The sequence below is a fragment of the Phascolarctos cinereus genome, unplaced genomic scaffold (assembly GCF_003287225.1).
Source record: "Phascolarctos cinereus isolate Bilbo 61053 unplaced genomic scaffold, phaCin_HiC Scaffold_9;HRSCAF=440, whole genome shotgun sequence".
NCBI classification, from domain to species: domain Eukaryota; kingdom Metazoa; phylum Chordata; class Mammalia; order Diprotodontia; family Phascolarctidae; genus Phascolarctos; species Phascolarctos cinereus.
The window spans coordinates 26266824-26278967 of record NW_027556402.1 but is presented as its reverse complement, the minus strand read 5'-3'; the positions used below and the strand labels follow the sequence as shown (position 1 = coordinate 26278967).

General features: G+C 39.8%; 1 protein-coding gene across 1 annotated transcript in view; it reads left to right on the top strand.

The window, feature by feature from the left end:
• Window positions 1-9865, top strand: part of CDS1 (CDP-diacylglycerol synthase 1) — a 77961-nt gene extending 68096 nt beyond the window's left edge. The window contains exons 10-13 of the mRNA XM_020988349.2: window positions 2493-2645; window positions 3481-3600; window positions 6260-6363; window positions 8309-9865. Of these exons, the coding sequence (XP_020844008.1) occupies window positions 2493-2645; window positions 3481-3600; window positions 6260-6363; window positions 8309-8438 (507 nt within the window). The 3' untranslated portion in view covers window positions 8439-9865. The remainder of the gene's footprint in view (window positions 1-2492; window positions 2646-3480; window positions 3601-6259; window positions 6364-8308) is intronic.
• The last annotated feature ends 2279 nt before the right edge of the window (window positions 9866-12144 follow it).

Below are 12144 nucleotides of genomic sequence, written 5' to 3'. Positions count from 1 at the left end.
AGAATGCTCACACGGCCCCTGAAGAGGCTATTTTGTTTGTTTCTAGTTTAGGCAAAGGTGTGCATAAGAATGAAACTTTGGAGGCCAGGGGTGGGAATTTAAATACCATGTGTGGTTTGTTTTCTTAATTTTTCCCACAGTTTGACTTAAGATATATGAGTGAGATGAATGAAGGAAATGACTGGAAGAGAAGAAAAGGGTATATTTCACCAGATGAAATCTGTGATAGATCACTTTTTTATAATGCCAACTAAGTGAATCTCTTCTCGTTTCATGAGATAAAAGGCGGATAATTAATGGAAGTTTAATCGGAGCTGAGAACACTGAAATGACCTTTCATTTATACCATTGGAAAACAAGATTGTTAATCATTTTCAGTGGTTTGGTTTGGTTTGGTTGGGGGAATTAGAGGCGCTGACTTCTCATTCATTGTGAAATCAACCTGTAATCCCTGTTCACAAGTTTTATACTTTCCCCCGAACCCACAAAGTTCATAACTGGGACAGTGCAAGCTACATGATATTTTACCCCCTTATCTTTTTTTTTTGCTACCTTTTGGTTTACATTAGTCTATGTACTAGACATCTCCTATGTGCCAGGCACTGTGCTGGTGATACAAAAGGTCAAGTTGCTGCCATTCTGTAGAGGGAGACAACATGTCCTGATACAGAACACAGCCTATAGGGGCAGCTAGGTGGCACAGTGGATAGAGCACTGGCCCTGGTTTCAGGAGGACCTGAGTTCAAATCCAGTCTCAGACACATCACACATAATAGCTGTGTGACCCTGGGCAAGTCACTTAACGCCATTGCCTAGCAAACAAATAAATAAATAAAAAGAACACAGGCTATGAATTATTTTATACACACACAAAGAAAATATATTTTTTATAAAATATAAACAAAATTATACTAGTATGTGTGATACTCATATGACCTAATGATATGCATAGACAATCTAACCTTTATCAAAAGGTTTACTTAACGATAACATGGAGAGGATTTTCATGAAGGATAGAGCATTGGTTCAAGTAGGCACGGTTTCTGATTCTCTGCATTTGCCATGGTAGTTTACCTGGTCAGCAAGGTGTGTTTAGCCTGAGGAGCCTCAGACTCCCCAGACTGCTATTGACGTAGCAGGAAGCTATGCATTTTTGCCTTTGTGTCACAGAACCGTTGTCTTTTAGGAAAAAATTAGTCTGACCCTACGTAGTTGCTTCCACCACAGCAAGGATTCCAAGAGGTAGAGGTGGGAAGGGCGTATCTTCCAGGCATGGGAAAAAGCCCGTGGAGGGCACACAGATGGGACAGGGAGTATTATGTGTGCCGATAGGACAGTGTGGCTGTATCTCTGAAAATCCAACAAGGAGAGTAAAGTAGAAAAAGACTGGAAAGATGGAAAGGGACCAGATTCTAAAAAGGTTTAAACGTCAGAAGAGTTTTTATTTTATCCAAGAGGCAATAGGGAACCAAGCCAGCAGGAATTTATTAAGCACTTCCTCTGTGGCAGCCAGTGTGCTAAGCCCAGAGACTACAAATGTAGTAAAGAACAAAGCCAGCTGCTGCCCTCATCGAGCTGGTGTGCTGTGGAGGGGCAGCAGGGGGTCTGACGGTGAAGTCTGTGGGACAGAGGGCACTTAACAAGATGTGTTGGAGGTGAAGCATTAAGATTTGGTCAAAGGTTGGATATGTGGTGGGGTGAATGGGTTAGTTGAGCAGTGAGGTAGTGAGCCTGGATGACTGGGAAGAGGACAGTGACTTTGACAGTAATGCAGGAGTTTGGAAAGATGGGTGTTGGCCTGGGGAGGGTGGAGTTCTGTTTTGGAAATAAAGCTATTGAGATGCCCGGAGGACATGCAATTGGAGACCACTAATACTAATAATGATGTAGGACTCAGAAGAAGGACAAGGCATATGTGTGTCTGTATCTGTGAGGCAGGGGCACAGAGAAGAGAATTGAACTTATGGGAAGTGATGAGGTGACAGAGAAGAGAAAGGGGTCAAGATAGAGCCTTGAGGTTTACCCAGAGTACATCATCTTGGCCAGATTATGTCCCTCGCTTTCCCTTACCCAGTGAGTCATCCCTCATAACAAAGATTGAAGAAGGAGAAAAGTTTAACAAAACTATTCGGCACGTTAACTACATCTCACCATAGATATATGTGTTCCACACCCATCATTGTCCCCTTCAGGCAAAAGGGGAAGAAGGTTCATTTTCTCAACTCTTCTTTGCCCCCAAATTTGTGGCACCATTGTGGTTCATCATTATTTTTTTCCCATTTACTTTTCTTGTGGACAGTTTGATTTTCAGAATAGTATCACCCAGGACAGCCCTTTGTACATAGTATGTCTGAAAGTGTGTGTTTGAATTTGAATTGGGAGCAAGAATTGACATGTAAAAGTGTAAATATTCTAACTCTAGTCTTTCTGACACAAAACTGAAAGGAGGTTTTTATGCTTGCTATTTAATAGATATTTGTTTTGTTTTACAGGCTGCCTACTTTTTAGCAAAGTATCAATACTTCGTTTGTCCAATAGAGTACAGAAGTGAAGTCAATTCTTTTGTAACTGAGTGTGAACCATCAGAACTTTTCCAACTTCAGACTTACTCTGTTCCTCCCTTATTGAAGGGAGTGTTGAGATGGGTAAGACAAACCTAAATATAAAATCAGTTTTAGAATAATAAAGTTAGCCTTCTAATGAACTGATTTATGTAGGAAATCTCTAATATGGCATAATCTCTGCCACCCTGAGAATAGAGTCCATAGTAAGCTAACTAACTTTGAGGAATTAATTACCTAGAGAATTGCCTTGGGTTTTAGGTACAAATTCCAAGGTATCATTTAGCTCAGATACATCTGTGTGAGAAATATTTAATAACCCTTTGTTTTTCCAGATGAGAGGAAATTCAGTAGAAGCAGGTTATGATAATTAAGAAACTGAATTATAAATGACAAATTCAGCATATTAATCCACTAGGTCAAAGTTAGTTAATTGTAGGCATGAAATAGAACAAAAACTGCTGATATTTCTCAAATCATTTTCTCTTGCAGAATTTTTTGCTGCCATTTTAAAGACTCCTAGGGGTCTAACTTCACATGTGATCAGTTCTGCATTTTGTCCTCTGTACCTTTATTTTAAGGCTATAAAAGGACAAGAGTGTCCTGACACAGAGGATAAGGCTTTCATCTTAGAGTCAGAGATCTGAGTTCCCATTCTGCTTTGGACACTTGGTGGTGTGAACCTGGTCAGGTCTCTTACCGCTTAGCGTATGCTGCAGATTGGTAGGGGGAGGTTCAGCTTTCAGAATCCCCTCTACTGATAGAGTCATCAGTCTGGATGCCCCCTCAACACAAGAACAGGGACGCGTGTCATGTGCCATGCTATGTTGTTTTTTTTTTCCCACATCCCAAGAGTTGTGTGGGATTAGGTACTCAATAAAATTGTGACTGACCACAGCTTCTGTTTCTTTTCCTTCAGGATACAGTGAGCTTGTATCCATTCCAGATACATAGCATTGCACTTTCAACATTTGCATCTTTAATTGGTCCATTTGGAGGTTTCTTTGCTAGTGGATTCAAAAGGGCTTTTAAAATTAAGGTGGGTATGTGCATTCTGTCTCAGAACAGAAGCTGTGGTTGTGCCTGTAATTGGAATTATTGTTCCTCCCTCGGTTGTATACCCTAAACCTCTTGGAAGAAAGGCACTGTCTTTTTTTTGTTTTCCTCACAGATGTGCTAGATAATCTGTAAGCGTCGGCTAACCTAGTGAAAGGTTGTCATAATTGACATGTTGATTTTTTTATTCCATGTGTCAGTTCACAGTGTTAAATGTTTTATATATCAACGAAACTGTTCTATAAAAGTAGCATATATGTACATTGAGTGTGTTGGCAGAATTCATCTCTATCACTTCAGTCTTTAAAAAAAAATTTCTGTGGTGACCAGGTGTGCTCTTCCAGCCCCATTTGAAGAGGAGGGCTGAAGGCTTGGGGCAGAGTTGAGTGGTTTAAGGCGATACAAGAAGTCATCCCTATTCCAGTATGATGGCATTACTACTAGACTTCATCTCTAGTTGTTTATATTTCCTGAAACAAATTTAGATTAGGGTTATTCGATGTCTCATGCTGGGTCATCACGAGGTCAGCCAAGTCTTCCTCCCATCACCCCCAAATTCATCATCACCAAATGCTATAAGCTACACTGACATACATGTTTGGGGCACCCAGGTCCCAAATACAGGGTCAGGATTTGGTGCGACTGAGTCAGTAAGGCAAATAGGATGAAACAAAAATGGCTTTTACTAGAAAACAGCAAAGGTGTTTGCAGACGTTTAATAAGGATATTAATATATCACTGTGCACAGCTCTCTGGATACCCAAGTTGGTGGCAGCAAAAGCCCACAGTGGTGTGAGTAATTTTTTGGGTCCGAAGAGCTATACTCCCCTTTTAGGAACTGGCTTATTTGGGGTTCATCATATCATGAAAGGTAGGCCTTAGCTCATTTAGCTAGTATAGTTTCTTATGTCTAATTTGGAAGTTAAAAATACTCTTATGTCTCTAAAGAAAAATATCTTATGCTGCCTGTAGTTCTGGGTGTCTGTTATAACCTTCACCAGGGGCTTCACATAGACTTAGAATTATTACTCAGAGCCTTAGCCCAAGGCCTGTACATACATTCATCACTGAGGCATTTATTTGCTTTATGTGGCACTCATATGCCCTTCTCCTTAGGGCTAGTGTGCACCTGGCATGTAATGTTTGGTGTAGCTGGTAGAATTTGGTAAGAACGGGTTTGTGGGCTTGCTACCTTGGGTCCAGTGGGAGGGTGAAAAACAGTGACTGCATAACTGTTCCCTGCGACTGCAAAGCTGGTGACTGAACTGATGGAGACCCAGTTGGTTGATCTTGTGATGTGCTGGGAGTTTGCTGGAAACTGGCCGCCAGCCCTTAAGGACCTTGCGGTGGTAGGAGAAGATACCTGACCTGAATATACAGCCACAGGCTAAGTACCAGGTGAATGGTACCAGCAAAAGGCTGCAGGACCTCAGAGTGGGGAGAGGGTTCTTTGAGCAGAGAGAAATTATTTTGTGATTACAAGAACTCAGGGGTAAATGGTGGAAACTTCACAAAATTCTGCAGTTGCTAAGTGGACCTCTGTGTAGCTCATGTGAGCTCTGAGCATTGTTATCCTACCTCCTACTCTCCCATGTAAGTCTCGGGTCCCAGATCAGTCCTTCTTCCCAAGGGTCCCAGTGGTACCTCAGTGGAATTGGAGTGTCAACTAAGAATCATTGTAGTCAGCCAGCCTTGAGTAGTTTTTAGAAATGGGGATTTACTGGTTGGTACAAAACGTCAGCCTAACGACGGGTGACACCTGCTGTCCCACTGATGTGTGCAGGGAAAGAGGCTCAAGGCTACAGAGCACAGGTGGCAGAGCAGTAGCTCACAGTCTCCGCCATTGCTAAAGCTCTGTTCTCCCGATCAAGTGCTCCAGAAGTTTCCCTCAGATGTGGTGCAGGTTCTTTTCCAAGCTCCCAGTGCAGAGCTGGGATGCTCCTAGGACACCAGTGGGCAGAGGAGAAGTCCACATTCCTTCAGAAACCACCAAGCCAAATTTCTTGAGGTCTTCCTCTTGCCAAAGTGGGTGTGTGGGGTGGGGGAACATGAAACCTCTTCTTCCGTCCCCTCCTCACCAAGCAGTTCCTTCTAAGGGGGGTTAGCAAGAATGCTGCACTTGCTTCTGTCTGTGGAATGACTGGCCCTAATCACGCTTGATTATTTTATACACATCCCCCCTGAAGCATGATTAAGTTTCATAGGTCTATCTTTTCTTCTGGAACATCACTCTCATTCCAAGAACTTTTCACATTTAGTCTATGAGGTTGATAGCTTGGGCATTTTATCACGTACTTGAATAAGTCAATCCATTCCACTCTTAACCTCAGTGCTCCTGAACTTCTGCCCCTCATTGCCCCGCAGTGCTGATCGACCGACCATGTAACTGGAAAGAGTCGGGGAGGTTCTGGCCAGTTTTCCACATTGAGTCCATGTATGATTGTGGACTATTGGTGTAGACTTTTCCAAGAATTGGAAAGGCAGTAGGCTTTCTGTACTGAAAAAATGGGCTTTACATTTGGCAGAAAATCACAGCTACACCAGTTTTTCTCATCCTGGACAAACTGAAGCACCAGAAAATCTGGTGCACATCTAAGGACGTGACTGATTTTTGTTTGTGTGAATTTTTTTGTGTTTGGAAGGATTTTGCAAACACCATCCCTGGACACGGAGGAATAATGGACAGGTTTGACTGCCAGTACTTGATGGCGACTTTTGTGCACGTGTACATTACCAGCTTCATAAGGTACAGACTTGTGTTGACTTACAGTGCTATAGCAGATCACTTTATTTTTTGCGTGTGATGTTATTAAAGATGTCCTTTTAAAATTCTTTCACCTCTGGGTGCTGTCTTTAATAAACTTGGAACAAGGGTACAGTTAGTGTGGTACTTTATATAGGAACAATCTTAATTAAGGTTTCTAGTGTCTCAACTTTTGTCATTTATTTGGGATGGAAAGGGAAGAACATTATTACTGACAACACTCAGTTCACTTGCTATTAAATGTGGCATTTTGTAATAGGGAAAGATTGTGCCTCTAGGTATATTCAATTTTATTTTTCTAGCGCTATTTTTTATTGTAGTAGAATCCATTTATTATATTAGTGTTGAGTGTTGACTAATTTTATTGTTTTTTTTTTCTTTTGGCTAGGCAATGGGGTTAAGTGACTTGCCCAGGGTCACACAGCTAGTATGTGTTATGTGTCTGAGGCCGGATTTGAACTCAGGTCCTCGTGAATCCAAGGCCAGTGCTCTATCCACTGCGCCATCTAGCTGCCCCCGAGTGTTGACTAATTTTAGAGGCCTTTAATATTCATTTAATCATTTTATTTGGTTAGTTATATTTAAATTGATGTCATTTATGTGGACATTGTATTGTAGATTTATTATTTTCTTGAATTACTTGATGAATCAATAAACAACATTTTTTAGACAAGCATAGTTAACCATATTGACAATAAAAACAACAAAAATCATAGGATTACTTGAGTTAAATGCAGTAAAAACTTGACCAAATACAATACTCATTCCTATTTAAAACACTAGAAAGCATAGGAATAATGTGAGCTTTTTTAAAAATGATCTGTAGTATCTCATAGCAAGAGCAGGCATTAGCTGTAGAGGGAGGGGGCGGCTAGAAGACTTTCATATGGAAGAGCAAGTGAAATGCTGATATCCATTATCACATTGGTATAGTATTGTACTAGAAATGCTAGCTGTGGCAATTAGGCAAGAAAATTAAATTAAAGGAATAAGCCTAGATAAAGAAGAAACAAAATTTGTAACTTTTTGCAAATATGAGAATCTTAGAGAGTCAACTAAAAACCTGAGACAATTAACAGTTTCAAGCAAAGTTGCAAGGTAAAATTTAAACCCACAAAAATCACCCACATTTTGTATGTATTATAAACAGAATAAGTCAAGATAGAAAGAGAAATCCCATTAAAATAACTACAGACAGAATCCTGCCAATATACGCAAAGGAGCTTTACAAACACAATTATAAAGTACTATTTACACAAAGGCAGATCTACATAATTAGAGAAATAGTTGCTCGTGGGTAAGCTGAGGCAATATGATAAAAATCGTGATACTCCCTGCATTAATTGACTTCAGTGCCATACCAGTCAGACTATCTAAGGACTACATTATAGAGCTAGAAAAAATCATGACATGCATCTGGAAGGAAAAAAGATCAAGAAAATATCAAAGGAATCAATGGAAGAGAAATGGAAAGGAAGTGAGCCAGCAGTACCTGATTTCAGACTGTCCTGCACAGCCACAGTTGCCAAAACATTTTGAAACTAAGCAAGAAATGGAAGAGGTTGATCAGTGGAATGTGTCAGGCACACAATATACAGAAGCAGATGAGGGCAGTAAACGAGAGGCTGATAAATGGGAGCAAGAACTCACTATTCAGCAAAAAGTGTGGGGAAAACTGGAAAATAGCCTGGCAGAAGCTGTGTATAGATGAGCATCACCCCCAGTACAAAGAAAAGCTCCAAACAGGCACATGGTTTAGACATCAGAAGTCTGTTGGAAGCATGGGAGAATCTGCCAGCTTTATGGAGCCCATGGGCCTGGGGAGAGGACTAGGGTCTGACCCAGAGTCCTGCTGCATGCAGCTGAAATCAGAGCCATTCATAATCTTGACAAACTATAAACTGTATCTTTTTTCTTTTGTCACCAGGGGCCCAAATCCCAGCAAAGTGCTTCAGCAACTGTTAGTGCTTCAGCCAGAGCAGCAGTTGAATATCTACAAAACCCTGAAATCTCATCTCATTGAGAAAGGACTTCTCCAGCCATCCCTGAAGTTATAGCTGGATCCATGAGGAACTTTAAGCAATTCTGTAGAAAAGCACTGACATATATTTTGCACTTGTCTAGAAAAAATGATTTAATATGCAGTAAATTGAGGTTTTTAAAGACACAAATGTTACTTCTCTAAAATTACTGTGAATATTTAATAAACATTTGATCCACGTATGAAATATGTAACAAATTGCCTGCAAACTATCCTGTATTTTTTCTAGTGTATCTCATGATATTGACAAGACTCTTTATCTGCAGGGTTTCAGAATGGAAGAACTCAAATACTCTCAAATGTATAATTAAGGAAATGTTAAGGTTGTCCTGGATATATCCCTTGGCCAAGTATTTGTCCATGCAATTCAAAACAGCCCTTTTAGCTAAAGGTTTATAGTGCAGTAGAAAATCCACTTGACCAGTAGATTCTTGTTATTTTATTCTGAACTATTTTCTCAAGGATAACTGTGTTACTAAGGCATGAATATACTTAATTGAAGAGAATAAAATCATTTGTCAGGCAAAAAGATATATATTTTTTAAGATGAGGGTAAAATAAAGAGGCTAATCTGTGTCTTATGAGACAATTGGCCAGCATTTAACTTTGTAATTAAATTGTGTGTAACGTTCTCTAGTATCATCAGTGTGACTCAAGGAAAATATGAAGAGCTGTTCTGCCTGAGGTACCCGCTGTCACAAGCACTCCTTTGGGGAAATGGATTCAGAACAGTCACAGGTCCAAAAAAAAAAAGACCCCCAGTTTAGTTAGTAGACATCTGGCAAGATATTTGCAGTAAGCAATTTAGACTTAAGCCCGTTTCAGTTTCCTTTCCTCGGCTGTGTTGGCTTTATCAGAGATGCTGACTGCACACTGTGTCACCAGGGGCTGCTTCTGCACCATTGGCTTATATCGTGATCTATCTTTAAAGTCATGAGTAAATCGTTGAACTTGAGGAAGGAGACTTCGATCGAGAACAGAAAGTCCAAGAAGGCCAAGCCTTTGCTTTGGTGTTCTGGAGACCTGAACCTAATTACATTTCTCATAAATGGATCTAAACAAACTACTGATGCTATAGAAATTCTCGCTCTATTTACTTAATTTACTGGTTGGAGCTAACACTTGAAGAAATTTAGTGCTCCTGGATAGAACGACATTGGGAATAACAGATGTGTTTGTAAAGAACATTACACTAACAAGAACCGTAAACGTTTTTATGTCAGAATTAAATTCCAGTTGCTTTTGAATATGTAAAGTGAGAAGTTTCTTTCAGCCTTAGGCACTATGTAAGTATTCTGTAAATAGCCTGGAAACATGAGAAACAGTTGAATGGAGAGCTAAGAATTCTACTGCTTAGTCCTACATTCATTTGGTTATTTGTTATTGAATGAGTACAATCAGCAATATTTCGTTGTGCTTTTCAATAAAAATCTCGAAATGGCATTGGAAAATTCTTTGATGAGTTTCAGAATTAGGCTGCTTATCATTTGTCTGTTTTTTCTCTTTATTTGTTCCATCGATCACTAATAGCAAATCATAAAAGTACTTTGGATGTATGTAAACACACATGTGGTGGACTTTATAAAGTAAATATGTATATATATGTGTATGTGTATCGGGAAGCTTGTTAGGTATGTTTTAATTGGCTGTCTCATACACGTGTGCATGTTTGTATAGAAAAAATCTAAATTTGGGAAAAATCTAAAACAGGTCATTAATTGCTAGATATTATGAAACAATTAGAAGAGTCTAAAGAAATAGCTATCTTTTAAATGATGAAATGCATTATAAAATATAAGCCTATAATGGCCTTTTTGAGTTACAGATAGGACTTCAAATTGGGCATACATTCTATGTGTAAAACAGTCTTAATTTTTATTTTAACAGAGCTATAAAGATTTCACTTTTTTTAGAGTAATTTTATAGTATGTATCTTAAAATAGAGTCTATTTTAACAAATGCAACCTACCCAAGTGGGTCATTTTTATATTTACACTGAAGAAATATTTCAAGATAGTAATTGTGATGGTAAGAACAAAGCTAGCATCTTTTTCAGCCATAATAATGGCCAATTATTCTAAATTTACCTTTTTTTAAAAAAAATTAAGTATTCTAGTTATTGCTTTCTGCTCTTACATTTGCTGGCTGTTTAATCTGTGGAAGGCAGAAAACTTCCTTTTAGTGTTTTTTTTCTGTGCCCCCCCATTGGTTCATAGATCAGTGTTTTCTGTTTAAGAATGCAATCAATAAATGAGGTGGGGGGAGGGCGGATCTTCTTTTCAATTGTTGGCTTCTCTTCACTTATATTTCAGTTTTTGCAAGGATGTCAATGTAGATACTGTCTACAGGTGCCAGTTTATTACATGTATTCAAGAGGGTTGCCTAAATCTACTAAAGCTGGGTCAAGGGAGAAATAAAACTTAAAACTCCATTATAGACTCTTGTAGTTTTCTCCTTTTAGTTGGATAGAAATGTCCTTAATGAATGTATCTGCACCGTGAAAAATTATTTCAGTTTGCAAATCTTACTCATGTGACTGATAAGGGACCTCAGGGAACATGTAAAAGCATGGTAGAAGTTAATCACCCCAAATAACCTAATAGTTGCCTATGGTTCAGGAATTATTTGAAGGCACACAGAAATATGATATCCCAAATTATGGGGAACTGCCACAAATCTATAAGCCATTCCACTTTAGACATTTGGTCAGAGGGTATGAGCAGGTTTCAAAAGATAGATGTAGACACTTATCAACCACCTGCAGAGGAGGGGGGTAGGAAGAGGAAGCCAGGTTATTCTTATAGTTATTCCTGGAGAAGATGGAGCCCCTGGACTTGATTGAATGGGTAGGATGGGGAGGTGAGGGTGGAGCAGCATGAAATGGTCACATTTCAGCTTTGGTGGCTATGGGGAGCATGGACTGGAGTTGGGGGAGGACAGGGTAGGACAACACTGCAGGCCATCACAGTAGTCCAGGTGCCGATGGCCTGTTCCAGGGTGGTAGTATTATCAGATGAGAGAAGGTTGTATACAAGAGACCATTTTGTAAACTTAGAAATAACAAAACAGTGGTTTATATCCTTCGAGGGGAGAGTGAAGAGTTGAGGGTGGTAACTAGGTTGCAAGCCCAAGTGACAATCAACAGACATGATTCGTGGGAGCTTATGAGATCACCAAGTGAAATAGTTCAGAGAGAAAAAAGGTGAGAGCCCAGAACAGAGCCTTGAGGGACACCTATGGTTAGCAGGTATGACCTGGATGAAGTTCCCACAAAGGATTCAGAGAAGTCTGGAAGGTAGGAAGAGAAAAACAAAGGAGATTATCACAGATAAATGGGTGAGCAGTAGTTAAAGACTGAGGAGAGGTCAAGAGGGTTGAGGATTGAGAAAAGGCGATTTGATTTGGCATTTAAGAGATCACTGATATCTTTGGGGAAAGCAGTTTTGATTGATGATGGAGTCAAGTCAGACTGCAGAGAATTTAGAAGAAAGAGAGGAAATGAAAAGGAAACAGCTATTGTAGACAGCCTTGGCAAAGAGTTAGCCATGAAGGAGGGGAGAGATGGAGGACAAAAGCTAGTGGGGATGACTTGATTGAGGGTTTTTGGGAAGATGGAGGAGAAATAAGCATCTCTAGGAAATTTGTAAGCATCCTGTAGATGAGGAGAAAGAGTAGGGATAGTGGAACCATCTACTGAAGAAGATGGGGTCACCTGTGCATGT